This window comes from Muscardinus avellanarius (genome assembly GCF_963383645.1).
Source record: "Muscardinus avellanarius genome assembly, chromosome: 8".
NCBI classification, from domain to species: domain Eukaryota; kingdom Metazoa; phylum Chordata; class Mammalia; order Rodentia; family Gliridae; genus Muscardinus; species Muscardinus avellanarius.
Genome location: NC_137794.1, coordinates 17,662,980 through 17,684,893, shown reverse-complemented (window position 1 = coordinate 17,684,893; position 21,914 = coordinate 17,662,980). Strand labels below are relative to the sequence as shown.

General features: G+C 40.3%; 1 protein-coding gene across 1 annotated transcript in view; it reads left to right on the top strand.

Annotated features, from left to right (window-relative positions):
- Window positions 1-21,914, top strand: part of LGSN (lengsin, lens protein with glutamine synthetase domain) — a gene marked incomplete at both ends in the record, with an annotated part of 43,206 nt that overhangs the window by 5,093 nt on the left and 16,199 nt on the right. The window contains one exon of the mRNA XM_080699731.1: window positions 16,448-16,580. Within this exon, the coding sequence (XP_080555857.1) occupies window positions 16,448-16,580 (133 nt within the window). The remainder of the gene's footprint in view (window positions 1-16,447; window positions 16,581-21,914) is intronic.

Below are 21,914 nucleotides of genomic sequence, written 5' to 3'. Positions count from 1 at the left end.
GGAATTAAAAGCATGCCAGCTATTTTCTGTTGTTTCTTCATGTTTAGGAAATTCATTTGAGATATAAATGTGTTTAGCTATGCTCAAAAGAAGCATAAGAAATAATATTTTTATGTCTTAAAGAGAATAATCATAACTCTTAGGAAGGGCATGATATTGAGGATAAATATAGTAAAAATTAAAAAATACTCTAAAAGGTGAAATTTATAAGTTTATAGACACTTTGTTCAGCAGCTTTTTTTTTAAAATCAGGATGTGGCTTTTTTTTTCTAAGCCCTTGTAGAAAAACTTTAAGAGTTTATATATATTTTAATCAAAATAGTGGTTTTGATTATGTTAACCTATTGGATTGCTATTTGATCCTGTCAGACATTTAAAGAAATCTTATTTAAAATCCTTTATGAAGAATAGATCTGAGTCAAATGTCCTTTCTGTTCTCATATTTCAGCACTATGGCCCCTGGTTATCATTCATTCATTCCTTAATTCATTTTTTCACTAATTTACTAGAAAACATTTACTCACTTCCAATTTTATGTTAGTCAGTATGTTAGCCATAAGGATCCTAGAATACCACCTTCTAGGAATATCCAGTTCTTAGTTCTTTAACTTGTCAGCCTTTCCTGACTTTACTTCCTGTCCTAGTTATCTTGGACTCTATATGTCATTATCTGAGCCTCTCTCTTGCTGATATCTTCAATTTATTTTATCATTATCTTCCTGAAATTTAGCCCTCATAAAATCTCCAGTATTCCCCCCTCTCTCCCCCCTTCTATATATAAAATAACTTACCTGTGAAGACTGGAGCCCTACAACTCTAAAGTCTCCGATTCTTATTGTACCCTTCACATTTTTGTTTCGTCTTGGTTCTTTTTCATTCTCCACTATCTCTGTGTCTTCTTAAACCTATTTTGGTAGTCATTACTCTGTCTAAATACTCCTCCCCAACACCTTAAAAAGAAAACCACAAGTTCCCCACCGGTCTACCTTAATGGATAAGAAAGACGAAGGGTTTAAAATTAGGTTTAGATTTGCATTCTGCCTCTTCCTGAGTGAACTTAATCTTCCAGAGGCTTGGTTATTTCATTTGAAAAGCAACCTTTAAATGTTAAATATTTTCTTCCTCTCCTTTTCTTCATCTCCTTCCCCATCTTAGTCAGTTTGAGCTGCTATAACAAATGGCCATAGACTCCGTGGTTTAAACAGCAGGTACATATTTCTCACAGTGCTGGGCGCTGGGAATCCAAGACAAAGTGCTGGCAGATGTGAGGCTTAGTGAGGACCTACTTCCTTGTTTGCAAATGGCCGTATTCTTGTCCCCTCACAGGGTAGACAGTACTGAGGGGAAGCAAGTTCTACCTTGTTTCTTTTTACAAGAGAATTATTCCTATACAGAAGGCGCCATTCTCTTGACCTAATTACCTCTTAAAGGCCCTGGCCCCTAATACTTTCCCATTGGAAATTAGGGTTTCAACACATAAGTTTGTGGGAGCATGAACTTGAAGCTCGTAAAACTGCTTCTTCTAACAACCTATTCTCTTTTTTTACTCTCCTTATACAAGAAGATATATTGAATTCACTCCTTCATTTCAACTCTAGTTTTCATCCTTTCTGCCCTTTCAGGGGCTATCACTTTATTCTTTTTCTCCTGTCTTCAAAATCTTTTTTTGTGGGTTCCTTTCATTGGTATTTAAATATGTGTAAGACTTTTCTCCCTTAAAAGCAACACAGTTGTTCCCTCAGCCTCTGTGCTCTCCTCCAGTGCAGCCTCCGCTGCTTCTTCATACCTCAGTGCTGTTCTCTGACTGTCTCCACCCGACACTATTTCTGGCATACTTACTTGTGTGTGTAAATCCTAGGCTGAGCACCTCCCACTCTTCAACTCACTGTATTCTGAAGGCTGTTCACCTGCTTCTGCTTGAAACAGTATGTATGTATGTATGTATGTATGTATGTATGTATGTATGTATTTTTTTTTTACAGCACTGGGGATTGAACCTAGGGACATTCTACCACAGAGCTCTGCCCCCAGTCTTACTTTATTTTTCATTTTGAAGCAGAGTCTCACTAAGTTCCTGTGTACTGGCCTTGAATCTGTCATCCTTCTGTCTCTGCCTCCCAAGTCCTGGGATTACAGGTGCCTGGCTTGAAAATGTTCTTACCAATGTCTCCTACTTGTCATTCCAGCAGTAGAGTCTATGGGTGCTTTTTTCTTTTGGCACAGACTTTTCTCTCTTGCTATTTGTGAAACTACACAATCTTAACTTCTTTCATGTTCTGGTTATTTATTCTTTACTTTCTTAAATTCTTATGTTAGTTTGTTATGATTGCTTCTCAGTTTTATCTTAACCCTCTTATTCTCTTAACCTCTGCTCTTTCCCTTAACGATCCCGACTACTATCAAGATTATGTATTCTTTCCTTCCACTTTGACTTTTGGATCCTGGCTTAGTACTTTCTAGACACTCCCCAATGACAGTCACTTTCACCTCCATATGCCCCAAACAGAACCCAGCGTCTCTCCTTTCAGGTCTCCTTTTCTTTCTGGGTTTCCTCATCAGAAACTTAACTGTCATCTTTGACCTTTCTGTCTACTTCAGTCACCAAACTGTCAAATCTACCTCTCCACTTATGCTCTAAGGTATGTTAATTTCTTAATTCCTACTATCTTGTTTCTGCTAAATGTAATATAAACTTTAGATTGCCCAACTGGGTGTTGGGAACCTCCGTAGTTCCTTGGGGTAGAGTATCTTACCTAGCTGCAGTCATTCTATGAGGGCACATAAATATATACTTGGCACTTATAGAATTATAATGCCTGGGCTAAATTGATTATTGCCTTTGGGTTTGGAATCAAAAGTGTGTAGATGAGAGAAATGCACTTAATTGATAGAGTTATTTAAAAAAAAACACTAGTTGAGAACTTTAAGGGGATCTATGCAGTTATCAGTTATAATGAATAGGATAAATTTATGAATTATTTGAACAGGACTCAAAATTTAATAAGGGATCTACTTTCATGGACTAGTTAAAAACATTAGCTACACATTAAAATAGAACAACTAGATGACACAGCAACTTCACTGTTGGGTATGTATCAAAAGGATATGAAACCTGTATATTGAAGAGATAGCTGGAGTCCCATGTCGATGCCACATTAGTCACAGTAGCTAACCTATGGAATCAACCTAAGTGACCACCAGCTGATGAATGAATAAAAAAAGGGAAGGTAACAACAAACAAACAAACAAACAAACACAAAAAAGGGAAGCTTATAGTTCTGGGGCTTCAGCTCAATTGAAGAGTACTTATATGGCACGGGAAAGGCCCTGGATTCAATCTGTAGCAATGCAAAAAAAAAAAAAAAAAAAAGTAGCCATAGGTACACATACACAGTGGGACATTATTTAGCCTTAAAAGGAAGAAAATCTTGTCATTCACAACAGAATAGATGAACCTGGAGGTTATATTAAGTGAAATTATTCAGGCACAGAAAGACAAATACTACATATTTTCACTTAACTGAGGAGAATAAAAATGTTTAATTCATGGAAATAGCAAAATTGTGGTAACCAGATACTGGGTGGTAGAGGCACTTGGAAAATATTTGTCAAGGAATACGATATTTCTTTTTTTTTCTTCTCTTTTTTTTTTTTTTGGTGGTACTGGGGGTGGAACCCAGGGGCTTTCTACCTCTGGACTGTACTCCCAGACCTATTTTCGATTTTATTTGGAAACAGCTGCTGAGAGCCTCACTCAGTAGCTGAGGCTGGCTTCGAACCTGTGCGATCTTCCTGTCTCAGCCTCCCAAGTGCGGGGATTACAAGCGTGCGCCAGCACGCCCGGCTTAAGGAACACGATATTTCAAATTGGAATAATTTTAAGAGAGCTACTGTATATCATAGGGTTTATAATGAAAAAAATTGGATATTTGAAAATTGCTAAGAGCAGACTTTAAGTGTATTTACCACAAACAATAAGTATGTGAGATAATATATAGGCTAAATAGCTTAATTTAGTCATTCCTCAATGTATACATATTTTAAAATATTATGTTGTCTTGATAAACATATACAATTTTTACTTGTCAATTAAAACTGAAAAAGAAGAAAGACCTGGCCGGGCGTGGTGGCGCACGCTTGTAATCCCCGCACTTGGGAGGCAGAGACAGGAGGATCACGCAGGTTCGAAGCCAGCCGCGCGCGCTGGCTTAGGAGACCCTGTTTCCAAATATAAAATGTAAAAAGAGGTCTGGGAGTGTAGCCCGGAGGTAGAAGGGCTTCCAGGAACCCCAGTACCACCACCAAAAAAAAAAAAAAAAAAAAGACCTGGACATCACTTCCCCACTTTCTCCCCTCCAATCAGAACATTAATCATATTGAATGGTGTGTTTTAAATAGTGAACCATTCATGGAGTTTCTAGTTGGGTCCAGGATTGTAGATAGCAATCTGACTGCATTGGAGGAAAGATAGAACTGGTTGGGATCCGTGGAGGCAGCCCTTGTGTGTGAATCACTAGATATGCTGGCTGAAGAAATTGATGAGGCTGCTGATTTGAATTTTTCCTAAAGGAAAGAGATAACAGGACCAAAATTGTGATTTGGAGAAATACCATCACAGTAGAATGCAGAGTGAGTAAAAGGATGGCACTGGATATGAGGAGGACGGGCAAAGATGTGGTAACAGGTGACAAGAGACAGGAAGCACTTATTTGTAAATGGTGAACCCTGGAAAGAATGACCACAGTGCATTTAACTCATTTCTCTCACTTTTCTCTACGCTGCTCTCATGTTCTCACCCTTATAATAAAGGTGGCACCCAACGTTCATGTCTTAACATGTTTTGAGTTATCAGACCAGGTTGCCAGAAGTAGAAATATTGGGATAATAGGCATGTATATTTTTAGGTTAGTTGATGCAAGTTCTGATGAGCTCTTGCCAATATTTGTTCTGTAAGCATTTTCAATACATTCCCTCCCTTTTTCTTTGAAGAACATTTTAAGATAACTGAAGGCATAGCTTTTTTGACATATTTTTATAAATTTGAAAATAAATGATTCTTTTCCCATTATTTGTAATAGAGGTTAAAACCTGATGACATCTTTTTTTTCTGTTTGCCTTCTTTTTCATGTGCTCTTATCATTAATAAAATCAGAATGTTTGATAGATGCATTAATGATCATATTTCAAACTTGCTACTATACAGGGTTCAAAAAAAAGGTTTTCAAAGTATTAATATTAAAAAGGTAACTGTTAAGGAAAATTAAATAAATAAGATCAGTGATATTTAGAGACTAAATAACACTGGTTACTATATTGGAAGAGAGCTTGTTAGGTCAAATTAGGGTCTAAATTTAATTCTTGACAGAATTCCTTTAGGTTAAATATCTTTCAGTTAATTTGATTAAGCCACTGAGTTGAAAGGAAGAATGACAAACATATATTAAGCTATATAAACAAAGAGATATGATGGTGAGGAAAATACAAATTATGAAAATATGAGACACTCTTTATGGCCATTCAAGTGTATGAAGCAAAGGAGCCACCTGGTGAAATGTTGGCAGAACTACTTCTGAAAATATTTTGGAAATATTTGAGAACATTTCTGAAGTATTTCCAAAGGGATAGAAACCAGATTATTATAGTAATACATATGCATATCTATGTTGATAGCAACACAATTCACAATAGCAAACTATGGAAACAGCCTAGGTATCCATCAACAGATGAAGAGGTTACAAAATTATGGGATATATACACACAATGGAATTCTACTCAATCGTAAAGAAGAACATAATTTTGTAATTTTTAGGGAAATGGAATGAACTAGAAAGTATTATACAAGGAGAGATTAGCCAGTCACAAAAATGAAGGGTCAGGAAAAAAGTGAATCAAAAACTTCCGGGAAGATGGCGACCGAGAAAAGCGGGGCTTAAGAGCCCCGCTAACAACAAATCTCCATTACCACAAAATCAGCGCCTTTCATAGCCAGAAAACACCATCACCAGTGAAACAAAAAATCACCAGGCTCCAGAGAGAAAGCGGACTGAGAACAGAGCCACAGAGGAGATACACCGGCCTCGCGCCCGAGGACGCGGCAGACGCGGTAGCAGCGCCATACTGCTGGCGGCAGCGGCGAATTCACCAGACGGCCACAGCAAGCCGAGGTGAGGCACTGCGGAACAGCTAGGCGAGATTTCTCTGCGCAGAGAGCATCTACAGCTCCCAGTGGCCGAGCTCAGCACACGCTGCAGGGATTCAGAGTAGAAATCAAAATCAAGAAGAAAAACGCCAGCCCCACAGCCGAGGGCGTAGCAGCGGCGACATATTGCTACCGGCGGCAGCAGCAGCGAATTCAGCGAGGCCAGTACAGCTACATCTGCGTACTCAAGAACAGTGAGTCAAATTGCGGGCCACAGAGGAGAAATCCCTGGGACTTGACCCAGTGGGGGAGGGGCGGTGGCCGAGATATCACACCATAGGAGAACGTGCAACCTGGCACCCCCCACAGTCTAAAGCAGCCTCTATCGACTCTCTGGGTCGGAGACTCTGTGATAAAACCCAGTAAAGGAGTAGTGGGGTCCGAGATACTACTGACTCGAGATCCAGAACACCTTAAGGGAAGTCATAGTGACCCAAGGGAAGAACCCAGAGAAGGCACAAACATCGGAAATCATGGGAAAGAGGAATAATACTGGAGCAATTAATGCCACAACCCCACAACATCAGAACCTGATAAAACAGAAAATCAGAGATTTCTAGAAGATCAAATCAGGAAAATAACTGTAGAAATAATAGAGGTGCTTCAAAAAGAACTCAGAGCCAAAAAGAGATAAAGGATGCAATTAATGAAGTAAAGGCCTCAATTCAAAGCACAAACAACCGATTAGAACACATGGAGAACAGAATCTCGCTCTTAAAAGATGAGCAATCCAAAAATGAACTCATAGTTTCTAATCTAGAAAAAAATATCCGACAGCAGGAGTCTGATATTGAAGAAATATGGGCCCATTTTAAGAGAGCTAACCTAAGAATAATTGGAATAGAGGAGGGAAAAGAAAGTGAAACCAAAGGGATCAACAATCTCTTCAAGGAAGTAATAGCAGAAAATTTTCCAAACATAGAGCAAGAGGTTGATACACAGGTCCAGGAAACTTATAGAACTCCCTTTAGACAGGATCCGAGAAGAGGATCCCCACGCCACATAATTGTCAAAATAACCAATGTGGAAGCCAAGCAGAGAATCTTAAAGGCAACAAAAGCAAAGGGCCAAGTGACATTCAGAGGCAAACCAATTAGAATCACTCCAGACTTCCCAAACCAAGTCATGAGAGCCAGAAGGGCTTGGAGTAACATATTCCAAACTCTGAAAGAAAACAACTTCCAGCCAAACATTTCCTACCCAGCAAAACTTTCTATCAAATTAGATGGAGAAATAAGAAGCTTCCATGACAAACAGAAACTGAAAGAATTTATGTCTTCAAAACCAGCACTAGAGAAAATACTCAAAGAGATTAACTACAAAGAAGAAATAGGTAACACACTCCAGAACTAGAGAAACAAGATTTTCCATCCAACAGACAACTAAGATTGGTTATCTGTGGAGATTCATTATTTATGTTATTCTTTTACCTATCTCTAAAGGGTATTGTTTGCCTTTATTGTTGTTAATTTTTAGGATTTCTAGTTGGAATATTAATATACCTTCAGATATAGCATTTGGAAATATTTTATCCCATTCTATTAGTAACTGTTAACTCTGTTTACATTGTCTTTGCATATACAATTTTTTTTTTTAGGGAGTTTGTATACTCTTCTGTTGCCTGTGCCATTGAAATCATAACCAAGAAATCACTGCCAATTTCAATGTTGTGAGGTTTAATGACCCAGATTTTCTCCTAAAAGTTTATAGTCTTAAGATTTATATTTAGGTCTTTTATCTATTTTGAGTTAATATTTGTATATGGGATTAGGTAAGGGTCCAACTTTATTCTTTTCCATGTAATTATTATTTTTCAACAATATTTAGTTAAAAGATTATTATTCCCACCACCAAATGTTCGTGGAAACCTTGTCAAAAATAACTTGACAATATAGGGAAGAATTTAGCTCTAGGCTTTTATTTAATTCCAATGGTTTATATATCTGCCTTTAGAATAGTACTACACTGTTTCAATTATTGTAGCTTTATATGGTTTGAAATCAGAAAATATACATCTTCTAGCTTTGTTCTTTTTCAAGATCGTTTTGGGTACCTAGAGTCCATATTCCATATTAGGATAGATTTTTTTCTGAAAAATAAATATATAAATATATGATAGTTTCACCTAAAAAATAGAAAAAAAATATTCTCTGGTAAGAAAGAAAGCAAAAAGAAATACTGAAATGTTATCTTTAAGTCATCAAAAGCTTGGTATCAGACAAATGAAACTGTTATGTGAGATTATCATTTTTAATTTTAGATAAATTGCCATAATACTAGATGTCAACTACTAAGCCAAGCATGGGAGGGAGGGATAGGGAGAGAATGGGGTGGGGATTGGGTGGGGGCTGACTGGGAAAAGTGTGCATGTATGTCTACAAAAGTATGTATCCTACTATGATGTATGAATACAGTGCACCAATAAAAAAAATTTAAAAAAAATTAAAAAAAAAAACAAAAAACAAAAAAACAAAAATGAAGGGTCAGATATTTTTCCTCATCTGTGGAAGCTAGGGAGAGACTGGGATAAAAAAAAGGAACTCCAGATAAAGAAGGAGAAACCATAGTGGAGTAATGGAGGGGTTTAAGGGAGGGAGGCAGGTGGCAGGACAGAGATCTGATGAAGAAACATTTCAATCCACACAAGGCACATACACAATGTTATCAATGCCAGTCTCAATATCCTACACAAGGAAGGGGGGAGCACGTGTGTCTCAATTGCTCTGAACTTCACCATGATATATGATTACAATGTGCCAATAAAAGTGAAAAATTAATTACAAAAATATAATAGTATGAGCTGGATGTACTGCCACATGCTTGTAATCCCAGCATTCGGGAGGCTGAGATCAGAGGATCGCGGTTCTCGAACAGCCTCAGCTACTTAGTGAGGCCCTCTGCAACTCAGTGAGACCTGGTTTCAAAATAAAGAATAAAAAATAGGGGAGGGGGTGTAGCTCGGAGGTCAAATGCCCTTGGGTTCCATCCCCAGATTCGCAAAAAAAAAAAAATTATGAGGTGATTCTAATCATACTATTTATATATATATTTTTTTTTCTTTTTTTTTTCTTTTTCTTTTTTGCAGGTCTGGGGATGGGACCCAGGGGCATTTGACCTCCGAGCTACACCCCCTCCCCTATTTTTTATTCTTTATTTTGAAACCAGGTCTCACTGAGTTGCAGAGGGCCTCACTAATGAGCTGAGGCTGTCCGCGAACCGTGATCCTCAGGTCTCAGCCTCCTGAATGTTGGGATTACAAGTGTGCGCCACCACGCCCGGCTCACCTCATAAATTTTTGGAAACATGTCTGTCAGGATTTTGGCTGTGATTGTCTTGAGTCTTTAAATAAGTTTTGGAGAACACCGATTTCATAGCAATAGTGACTCTTTCAGCAAGGTATTATAATATTTAGTTGACAGGTATTGTAGCTCTTTTGATACATTTTTCTCTAAATACTTTATATAACTGATGCCAGTATAAATGATGCTTTATTTTCTAATTTATTCTATATATATTCTATATTATTTCTAATTATTTATTCTATATTATTTTTATAAATTTATTTTCTAATTATTTCAAATGAATACAAATGAAACTTATTTTTATATGTTAATTATGTATCCTTCAACCTTGTTAAACTCACCTGATAGTTCTGGTAAATCTCTGTTAAGTTCCTTAGAATTTTCTACATTTACAATATTATAATAAGTGAATAAAGTGTTTTATATCTTTCTTTAAACAATCTATATATTAATAGAAGGCACTTTTTATGGTCATTCAAGTGTATGAGACAAGGAGCCATCGGTGAAATGATAGCAAAAATGTTTCCGAAGTAGGAAAAGTTGCTCTGGTGAAAAAGTCAAAAGAAATAAAGAAGAAAAGGTCAAAAGAGATCATATCCACCAGCTTTAAACCAGGCATGGTGGCGCACACTTGTAAGCCCTGCACTTGGGAGACTGAGACAGGAGGATCGTGCAGGTTCAAAGCCAGCCTCAGCTACTTAGTGGCTCTCAGCAACTTAGTGAGACCCTGTTTCCAAATAACATATAAAATAGGTCTGGGGTCTGGGAGTGCAACCAGGAGGTAGAAGGCCCCTGGGTTTTACCCCCTGTACCAAAAAAAAAAAAAAAAAAAATCAACCAGTTGTAGCGGAATTTTGAAAGTGTTGAAATTAAGATGAAGCTGGGTGTGGTGGCACACACTTGTAATCCCAGCATTTGGGAGGCTGAGACAGGAGGATCACGGATCAAGGACAGCCTCAGCTACTTGGTGAGGCCCTTTCAACTCAGTGAGACCCTGTTTCAAAATAAAGAATAAAAAAAAGGGCTGGGTGTGTAGTTCAGAGGTAGAATGTCCCTGAGTTTCATCTCCAGTACCACAAAAAAAAAAAAAAAAAAAAAAAAGAATTTAAGATGAATTAAGTTTGCCTGTTTATGCCATCGTAACCATGGCATTGCATGTGCCTGCTAACGTGTAGGGTTCTTCAAACCTGGTTTACCTCACACTTCCTCTCAAATGTCCCCTTTTCCATTTTAATGTGTTCTAGTTCCCCCAACTGTTAAAAGAATCCACTTATAAAGCCTTGCACCAGCCCTGCTGCTCAGTCCCAGCCAGAGTGTGTGGATCGTATCACCCCCTGAGAATCTTCAGACCTCTTCACATGCCCTTATCTCCCGGGGAGGCCCCGCTAGCTTATTAGCGCAGAATGTAGAGCTGCTGAGATAAGAGATTAGTGCCTGATCCAATAGGAACCACCTCTAGTCTGGTCAGGAGACCAGAAGGTAACCCAAAATGAGGCATCTTCCCAACAGAGACCCTCAAGAATGCATGGTGCTGGGGAACAATAATTGGGGCTACAACTGTTTAATACTTACCAAGAGTTAGGCACTGCTACTGAACATCATGGCACTGCCGGGAACACTATTTGCTTGAGAAATGACAAAATGTTTCTAAACTAATTGACAAACAGCTGCCAACAAGAGCCCTTTAATGGACCTCCCTCCCCTCAAGAATAAACAAACAAGCAAAGCTTCTTTACCTGTCCTATTATCCTGAGGCTCTGGGACCTCTCCACTAGTGTTTAACTAGAGTTAAAGAGCTAACACCTGGCCCTGCAAGAGGCTTGGGACCTGGCCTCAGCTTTCCCACAGCACTGACCCCAGAAATGGTAAGGGACATTCTCAATGGCAGTGTTTATTAAATACTTGGTTCCTGGAGCCAGTTGGCTGGGCTCTAATCCTAGGCTCATCACTTATGAAATGTGTGATTTGGGGCTAGTCTTTCTTTGACTCAGTTTCCCACATCTCTAAAATAGAATTGATAATGTGTTTATCTCAAGGAATTGCTCTGAGACCAAATAAATTAATAATATGCCTGAAGTATTTGGAAGAGAATTGGCAGATTGTAGGTATGTGTTTTTAAAATTTTTATTAGCTGTATCAACAGCTGAATATCTTGACCATCACTCAACTCTAAGTGTCATACGAGGCACCACTGCTGGGGGAAGTGTAGGTGTTCACTGCGGACACAGTTCTGCCCTGGACCCTCTCGAACCGCTGCACATCCTGAACAACATTACAGTTGTAAGATCGGATTGCCTGGTAGTTGAGAAACTTTCTTTGCTTCTTCACTCCCAACACACCCAGCTCTTGCTCTCCATCTTTTAATTTGAACAATTAGTAAAACATGTACTTATCAACACCTAAACATCATGAAATTTCAAATGAAAATAAAATTTCTGGAATTCCTTGGAGATGTGTAGAGCTGGCAGCTCCGAGGCCAACAGTTGCAGGGAGCTGTGCTGGCTCCCTTCTGGAAGGGAGGGTCCGCTCTTCTGCTCCCCACCTGGCCCACTGTGCCTCTCTTAGCTGCCTGATATTTGAGATTTCTATCCCTGAATTCAGGTAACCTAAGTCTCTTCTTTATATTATTAAAGCCTTTGTCTTTCATAAAAATACTTTATTACTTATACTAGACTGTTAGATTCCTTGTGAATCATGGTTTATGTTTTATATGTTTTTATACATTTGACTTTGCTTTATTCTTAGTAGGTTACATACAAAGAGTGATCTTTGGACTGAGGAAGTCAAGCTTTTGGTGATAAGATATAGAAAAGAATTATGAAGAATGGAATTGAAATAGAATAATTAGGCAATTAAAATAAGTTATGGAGATACTATTATGTAATAGAAATGAAATTCCATGAAATTCTGTTCAATTGTCTGGCTATGATGATATGGGATAAATACCAACTAAATGCTTAGATTTGAATTCCCATTCTTTATTGCTGGCCATATGACCTTGAACAAATTACCTAACCCCTGAAGATGTAGTTTTGCTTTGGTAAAATGTAAGTAGTAATAAATATTTCTGCAGTGGTGTCATAAGTATTAAATGAGAGATGAAATATTGCTTGGTTATGAGATGCTTTTAAAATGTTAAAATTTTTTCTATATGTGACTACTTTTATGTTAGTATTTATAGAGGAGATACTAAGAATCCAGAAGAACTTGCTTGTTAGTAGAAAAGGCAGAATTAGAATTCAAACCTCATGAATCTTGGCTAGAAGTAGTTTTTACTAAAACATAATTCACATTATACCTAAGGGCAACTGAAAGGTTAAAGAAACTAAAAATATTCTACTGAACAGGCATAAACCAAGAATCCAGTGAATTTGTTGCAGTTATTATAACAATGTCTATACTGATTGATGGTGGAGACTGGAACTTTTGACCTGGCATCAACAGAAATGAAACAAGCTAGGGAATACAAGCACATAGGCAAGCTTTAATTCGCAGCTTACCTCAAGGAGAGGGGAGCCAGCACTGATAGAGTCATGAGAGCGGAGTCAGCTGCACTTCAAGCAAAGGCAGGACTAGATTTTTATTGAGTTTCTGGAGTGGGCTAGGATCTGGGAATTTTCCATTTGTCATGAATGAGTTTTTTCTTTGGAAAAATTTATTTCTTGTAGAAGATATGAATCAGCACTTATTTAATTTATTCTTGGGACATTATGATACCAATTTTCTGGCTTTTATGGTACACCTGACTTGTAATAAGATTGTGGAAAAATGTGAGCAAGAAGGAAAGAAAAGGAAAAAAAATGCATGCCGTGTGTGTGTGTGTGTGTGTGTGTGTGTGTGTGTGTGTGTGTTTGTGTGTTACTGGGGATTGAACCAAGGGACATTCTATCTCTGAGGTACACCCTCAGTTCTATTTTATTTTTATTTAAAATTAGGGCCTCACAACCAGGCGTGATGACGCACGCTTATAATCCCAAGCATTCTGGAGGCTGAGAGCAGAGGATTGTGGTTCGTCGATAGCATCATCTATTTTGTGAGGCCCTCCACAACTTAGTGAGACCCTGCTTCAAAATAAAGAATAAAAAGAAATAGGGAAGGGGTGTAGGGGGTGTAGCTCAGAGGTCAATGCCCCTGGGTTCCATCTCCAGACTTGAAAAAAAAAAAATCAGGGCCTCACTAGGTTGATGAGAATCTTACCACTTGCGGAGGCTGTCCTTGAGTCCTCATTCCTCCTGTCTCAGCCTCCCAAGGAATGGGATTACAAGCATTTGCCACCATGCTGAGCTCATGCCATTTTTAAGGAATGGCATTTTAGGGGCTATGGCTGCAGGTGTTTTCATGTCTTTTCTGCATACCATTTTTTTTTTTTTAATGGGTGACAGGTCAGGAACCAAGGCCTTGGAGTCATGGTCCCTGTTTTATGAATAAGAGGCATATACTGCAACTCTGTCTGGGGACTCTTATTGGTAAAGTTCTCAGGTTAATACTTTGTGTTTGTTTCTGTCTAAAGAAACTTTCCCTTTTGGTCTGGTTATTATGAGAGTAGATGGATGTTTTTAAATGGGCCTGCTCTGGGCTTGGGCCTCTGGCTTTTAGGAATCAGAATGGAAACTGCACCTTCAATGGCCTTGGGCAAGTGACTCTGGGCCTCACCTTTCTCCCTTGAGATTCTGTTACCTCTAGGGTTATGTGAGGAAATGTGCCAGACCATGTGCTTAAGTTTAGTATATTGTTATTCTGTTGTTTATTCAACAGCTGGTTAGAGTTTGAAGCTGGAGGTATCTTGTCTTATCTGAATCCTGCAATTTCCCCAAGCTACAAAACAGTTTGAGCATGGTATTTGTTTTACATATTGAAAACCAGTCACAAAATAACACTATATGAATAAAAATACTTTTTTGAAGCAAAGTAAATATTGATGGAAGAAGGATGAAGGAGGATAAATGAAAAGAGAGAAGAAAATCCAATTTTCCATGTACTTATACTTTTGGTCCAAAGGTCAGACATCCTAGCATGATATGGTGGTGTATAACCATAATACCAGTTATTCAGGAGGCTGAGGTGCGAGGATCACAAGTTCGAGGCTGGTAGGACACTATCTCAAGATAAAAATAAAGCCAGGCACAGTGGCACACACCTGTAATCCCAGTAAGTGAGAGATGGAGACAGGAGGATTCCAGGTTTGTGGCCAGACTCAGTAACTGTGCAACTTGGGGAGCGAGCCTGCCTCCCTTCCTTCCTTCCTTCCTTCCTTCCTTCCTTCCTTCCTTCCTTCCTTCCTTCCTTCCTTCCTTCCTACTGAAAATTGAACGCAGGGACATTTTATCTCTGAGCTATACCCTCAACCCTTTAGAATGTTTCTTGTTTTGTTTTAAAACAGAGAGGTTGCAGAGTCTCCATAAGTTGCTAAGTCTGGCCTCAAGCCTTTGATCTTCCTGTCTCAGCCTCCCAAGTATTAGGTTTATAGTTGTGAGCCAGCATGCCCTGCTGAAACTCTGTTTAAAAAATAAATAAATAAAAAGGACTGGATTCAGTGGTAATGAGCCCCTAGGTTCAATCAACAATACCACAAACATACAAAGGAACAACTCTTAATCCCCCCAAAAAACCCATAAAAACTCAAATTGGTTAGCAGTCCTAAAAAAAATTGAAATCATAAAAAGGAAACTTATTAAATGAAGTGAGTTTATACAATTGCTTAGAAATAAATAATATGTAAAGAAATGCTGAGCAGTTATATAAGATTTTATTTAATGATATCTATATTCCATATTAAAGGAGATAGAGAAAATCCAGCCCATTTGTGTTAGTCAAATGGATGAGAGAGTGATATATTCTTTCTTTCTTTCTTTCTTTCTTTCTTTCTTTCTTTCTTTCTTTCTTTCTTTCTTTCTTTTGTTCTCTCTCTCTCTCTCTCTCTTTCTTTCTTCCTTTCTTTCTTTCTTCTTTCTTTCTTCAGATCTGAGGATGGAACCCAGGGTCATTTGACTTCCAAGCTACACCCCCTGCCCTATTTTTTATTCCTTATTTTGAAACAGGGTCTCACTAAGTTGCGGAGGGACTCACTAAGTAGCTGAGGCTGTCCACGAACCGTGATCCTCCAGTCTCAGCCTCCTGAATGTGCCAGTATTGGGAATGACCTAGGAAGATTTGGGAAAGCTCTGATTATTAATATATTTCAAAGGAAAATAATTGGTATATTTCAAAATAGTTGTGTTAAAATGGAGGCAGACATGGATAAAGAAAGGACTTGGTTTCTGCCTAAAAACAGGCAGCTATTCCAGTGTAAATCAACCTAGCTCAAAGTACTTAACAAGTCAATAGAGGAGAGCTAGGGCTTCCTCTTTCTAAAGACAGATCTACATGATCTAGGGGGGATGGGGCAGGGTTTGACCTTGCCCTTTATGAAAGGAGACACCTCACCACACCTTGCTAGGGGAGGTACCTTACAGGAATGTTCACTACATCAGAGTCACGCAAACAAGATGGAGGTCATGGGTATAAAAGGCCAAGTCCACGTGTAAGCCCTTGGGTGTACTCATTCGAGTCATCCCCTCATGCCATCTTGGCATGGGGCTGTATTTCTATTTTCTGTATTTCTATCTTTCTAATAAACTCCTTTAAATCTTCAGCAGCTGTCCAAGCGATGAATACTTATTCTTAGCTTAGGACAAGAATCCACGGTTTTTCTGTTTGTCTGTTTGTGTGGTGGTGGTGGTGGGGATTACTTCTCCCCACACACACACCACGCACCACGCACATTTCCTCCCCCCCCCCGCAACACTGAATGCTGGGATTACAAGCGTGCGCCACCACGCCTGGCTCTCTTTATAAATTTTTTTCTTTTCTGCTCATTTTAGAATCCAGCTCTCTAATTGACATTTTTTGACACTCTTAGTTCCATGCATGATATGTTATTTGTTTTTTTGTTTTCTAATAATTACAGGACACAACAAAAGATGAAGGTAATGAGACTGAAGCCAGCGGGATGTGTAAGTTAAGGAGGACAAGAAAGAAAGTCAGCAAGACACATCTGTGTCCCACTGATGTGGGAGAGTCGGGTACATCCAATTCAAATGGTATCTAGCCACTGGGATCTCAAAGACTGCGTGGTCCAAACAATCTCTATTTGGTGCTTCTTTTTATAAAAAACATTTTCTATGTTTATATGTGTGGTATAGGGGCTTGAAGCCAGGGGCATTCTACCTCTGAGCTCCACTTCAACCCAATTTCATTTCATTTTATCTTATTTTATTTTGCAGTACTGGGAATGGATTCCAGGGGCATTCTGTCTCCAAAAGGCACCCCCAGCCCTCTTTATTATTCTTTATTTTGAAACAGGGTCTCACTGAGTTGCAAAGGCCTCACTAAGTAGCTGAGGCTGTCTTTGATCCGCGATCCTCCTGTCTCAGCCTCCAAAATGCTGGGATTACAAGCGTGTGCCACTACACCCAGTTTCTATTTTATTTTTTATTTGGAAATAGGGTCTCGCTTAGTTGCTGAGTCTGGTTTTGAACCTGTGATTCTCCTCACAAGTACTGTGTTTTTTGGGGGTGAGGGGAAGCAAAAAACCAATAAAATAAAATCTATTACTACATAGGTGATATAAAAGATGACAAACATAAGTTTATAATACAAATATATGAAAATAACTGTTGCAGGGGATAGGTTGGGTGGGGAAAGGTGTGTGGTGTGAAATAATCCTCCCCTACTGCTTTAGCCTCTTTATACACCCTATCCCTTTCTATAGATGTCAGAGTTTGTTCAAGAAGTAATCTAACATCTCTCCAAGTAAGATCATACAATGAACTGAGTAATTTGAATGCCTTTATGTAATGGTCAGGGTCAGTAGTATAATTTCCCAAGTCCTTTTTAATTTCTTTCAATTCTGCTAGCGAGAAAGGCTGATGGACTCACTTGAACCCGTTTTTCCCCCCTCCTACAAGAGGAAACATTCCTCCTTGCCCCTGAGCCTCGGGCACCCCCTGGGTCTCCCGCTTATCAGAGTTGCTACCCTGAGGTGGAGGGGCCTTCGTCTGGTTTGATCCCGTGGGCATGAGAGGGGGTCCTGTGGCTCCTATAAGGCCCTCTTCCTGATTGTTCTGTCCCGTTTGTGCTTTAGATTCTGTTTTAGCCAAAGCTGCCACAATAGCCTCAACCTTGCACCTTTTAAGTAACTCTGGGTGTTCCCGTAAGTAGAAAAACAATTGAAGATAAGCTATCTCTGTCCATTTACCCTCCTTTCTACAAAATAGGTCCAATTGCCTTAAAATCTTGTAATTGAAACTTCCCTGTGGGGGCCACATGTCTTCGTCCCCTAGCGCATACTGCGGCCATATTTGGGTGCAAAAAAAAAATATGAGAGCTTTTTTCTTTAGCATCTTAGGGTCACACTTCTCCCAATTTTGGAGAACACATGCGAGTGGAGATCCAGATTTCACCTTGGAGTGCTGGTAACCCATCTGAGAGGGAAAAGGGTGTGGTTTAGTGTCCTGTCTGAGCGGAGGTCGTCCCCTCCTCCCCCAGAGCTGTGCACTCAAACCGAAAATCCCGGCATTTAGGACATGCTTGGAATCTCATTTTACGACAGAGAAGCATATGGTGTGCAGAAGGTTGTCCTTCTGACCCTGCACCGTGTGAAAGTGGGGGCCTAGAGGGTGGCCTCATTTCCCACGCTTTGCTGCCCACCGGGAGGGTCTTAAATGGGAAGAGGCTTTGCCACCCTTTCCCCTTGCCCATATTCCCCTGTCCGATCGAGCTGCTTGGCCCGTTCTCTGTCCGATGAGACTTCCTGTCCTAAAGCCATGGGTACAGCTGTGGACGTCCAGCTGTCCCGTCCGTGGAGAAGCACGGGGCAGTACTTTCCACCAACCGAAATGGTTATGGAGATTTAGCCCCCTTACTCCTGTTCCATTTCCCGCACTTTCACAGTGCCCCCCTTTTCCCGATGGGGTGTCTACTGCCATTTTTCACCAAAAAAATGGTCTTCCTACTGTGTTTTCCTGTATTCACTTCACTCATTCAAGGCCTAAAATCCCCACGCTGGCCAGCGGCTGGGCGTTGCCTTTCTTTGAACTGCCTCCTTCCTCAGAGGGCTTTTCCATGCAAATTGAGTTTTCCCTGCTGGTTGAATGTCAAACAATTCCTGCTGAGTGCGGCGGTCACCTAGCAGACTTGCCTGACTGAAACTTTTTTTTCCTCTTTTTGACCTCTTAAAAAAAACTTAACCCTCCATGCTCTGAAATTTAGAACTATTACACGTGGCTCCAGTTGCCAATGGCAATGTTACCTAGATGCCGTCTTTAAAAACAAACGTGCTAGCTTATCTTCCTAGAATCTGTTTCAAATTACAAAAAAAACTACCATCCCCTAGCTTGGGTCTCTTGTTTGGAGATCTTTCTCAAGGTGGGCCATGGGCATTTTTAGATTTAACTTTGTATAGGGATTTTAACAGTGTCCCATCCGTGATGTGGGCCTAATAGATGGGCACTCATTGGGCCTGACAAGACAATAGCGGTTTCCGAGAAGCCTCAATAAGGACCAAGCACTGGCCCTGCACCCCCTACGTAGGCATAGGCAGCAAAGATCTTACCCCCGTAGGATACGGATCTCAGATCGCGTACTGGCCGCCGCCACTAAGCCTTGTAGTAGGCCGGGAGGAAGTTCTCAGTCCTCTATCGTCCCCTACACTATTTAATGGGAAATTTTCCCTTCCCCGGGAGATTCTGCCGTAGCTAAGCCGTGGCAGGGGGGTCTCCATGGTTCCAGAGAGCTCATTGGCGCCGGCAATCCAGTCATCCTCTGAGATCTGGTCCCATTTTAGGGAAGGTTACTGACCTTTAAGATGCAGTGGCTTTAGAACCACCGTCGGCTGGAGTCACCTGCAGCTGTAGATAGCCCCGCGTGGGCGCCAAATATGTTGCAGGAGATAGGCTGGGGTGGGGGGAGGTGTGTGGTGTGAAATAACCCCCCACCACCACCAGACACACAGAGACAAACAGAAAGACCGTGGATTCTTGTCCTAAGCTAAGAATAAGTATTCATTGCTTGGACAGCTGCTGCAGATTTAAAGAAGTTTATTAAAAAGATAGAAATATAGAGATAGTTACAGCCCTGTGCCGGAGCAAGGCACAAGGGGGCAATTCGAACGAAAATGCCAACAAATTCCAGTTTCCTGAATTTTTATCCTGTCTAAGTCCAGCAGGTCCCTTTGATTTTTGGAGATCATGTTACACCTTATCTCCAACCCCGGCTCTGCTTCTGTTATCTCTCCAGCCGAATTTATGGCCTACAGGGGGAGACATCTCTGTCTCCAAACACAGGCCCAGATTTATGGCCTGAGAGGGAGGCATCTCTATCTCCAGACACAGGCTTTTACCTTTCGTCTTTTCCCCCACAATGTGTTAAATTGTTCTTAGGAATGCAAGGACATGTTGGCTAACCCTGGCTTTCTTAGTAAAGACGATATGTTTCAAGGTTGGACATCTTTCCCAGGACTGATACATTAATACTTTTTAAACTCTTGTCCCAATACCAGTACAATAACCAATCAAAATATTTGGGGTTTAGATGGTGTTATAACCAGGGTGATTATAGTAGGAAAAAAAGAGATGAGACAGAAGAATAAATGAAGTAGGAAGAGAAGCACATTTCTGCCCTACGGATGAATGCAGAGCTCTTTACTGAGGACTTGGGAGGCCGCAGGAAAGGTGAGGGACAAGTTTTTATACATTGGAACTTCATATGTAGAAATCCCAGCTAGCCTCCAACTAGTCTGCAACAGGTCTGAAATAGATATGACAAAGAGCTGGAACTGGGAGTTCAGTTGGACAATAACAAACCCACTGCGAGGAGCAGTAGTGTCTTAAGGCAGGTCACGAGCGATTGCCAACATCTGGCCACAGTAAAACGTAGACAGACTTTGTGTAGAGTCTCTATATACAGTGCCATCCCGTGGAGCCTGTGCTGGAGCCAGCCAGCAAAAGTACGGGTTTCAAATAGAGGAGTAAGGATGAAATAATATAACTCTTAAGAATTAAATTCCAAATATTATTTATTCCTAAACATGGAAGGATTGCCAGTACACTCCCAGGTCCATATCTCTACTGGCCGATGCTGGGGCTTCTTCTCTTGTGGTATTTATAGTTTTTAGCTTTAGGTTATCCTGGAGGGAAAAAGTCCAAAGTCCGGGCAGGTCAAACTATACCCTGGTGCAACACAAACAACACAAACCTAGCCTTAGCTCAGACCGAACAATAGCATCATTAGCATTAATTACTTTGAAGCCTCCTTGACCCCAAACCTTGTTGACTCTGGACAGAAGGACAGTCAGAAGTATGCTTTTAGTAGAGATAAGGGGAAGCCCTTAATGGCTCCCCACAAGCCTGCCACTGGGGAGGACCGTGCGGGCTGTCCCTCATTTGGGATGTCACTGCCTAGGAATACATTCTTTCTCAAGTATTCCTCTTGGTATTGCTTTCTGTTGGTCTGTGGTTCTGGGTATCAAATACAGGGCCCTGTGCTTGCCAGGCAAGTGCTTTCCATCCTCATCTCCATATTGTATTAGGAAACAGTTGAAAACAATGGCAATATGTTTTAATATTTTCCCGTATTTTTACAGAGAGAATAAAAAACCAGATGATGAGTCACAAACTGGGCAATTCAAGCAAACCTACTGTGGGATCTGGCTCTGCTGAGTCTCATCTGTCACAGGGTGACAAGGATTCTCAGGATCAAACAACCATGATAAGACAGTCACCACCTAAAACATCGTCCAGTGCTCCTGCTGGTGAATTTATCCCAAACTCTGGTAAGGGTGTACTGGTAACGATTCTGTAATGAAGGGCCATACTGTTCTAACCAAGTTTGGATTTGAATTAGAGATAGCATGATATTGGTTGAGAAATGTTGGGCTGAGAGTTGCAACACAAAAGAATTTGTACATCTATTGTTTATAAAGTAGTTTGCATTTTTCTTTACCCTCTTGGCTGCTCATCTGAGTAAGTTCGGGTTTGCAATGAAAGACCTTGCAAGTCTTTTCTGAAAGTAAAATTCTGTTATTCTGAGTCTCTGAATTACTGAGAGAGATATCAACTATTTTGGTACATCAGTGTATTGGGTAAACAGTGTTGGAGACAAGTGATTTGATTCTGTGGAGGGAATCTATAAAGAAAGCTATCTCCATCTGGTGCAGCACCTGAGGGAGAAGCATGGCGCAGACACAGAGCAGGTGGAGGGGCTGGCCAGGGACCTCACTCTTAGGCGAAGGCCTCGCTAGACACTGGTCCTTGGCTTTTATTCATTCTTGAGGGGGGAGGTTGAGGCATGGATGCTACTGCATACATGCAGAGTCTAGGGAGTGTGTTTAACTAGTAGACATGCAGCAAGAGATAGGGGCAAAGTCTAACCAGGCA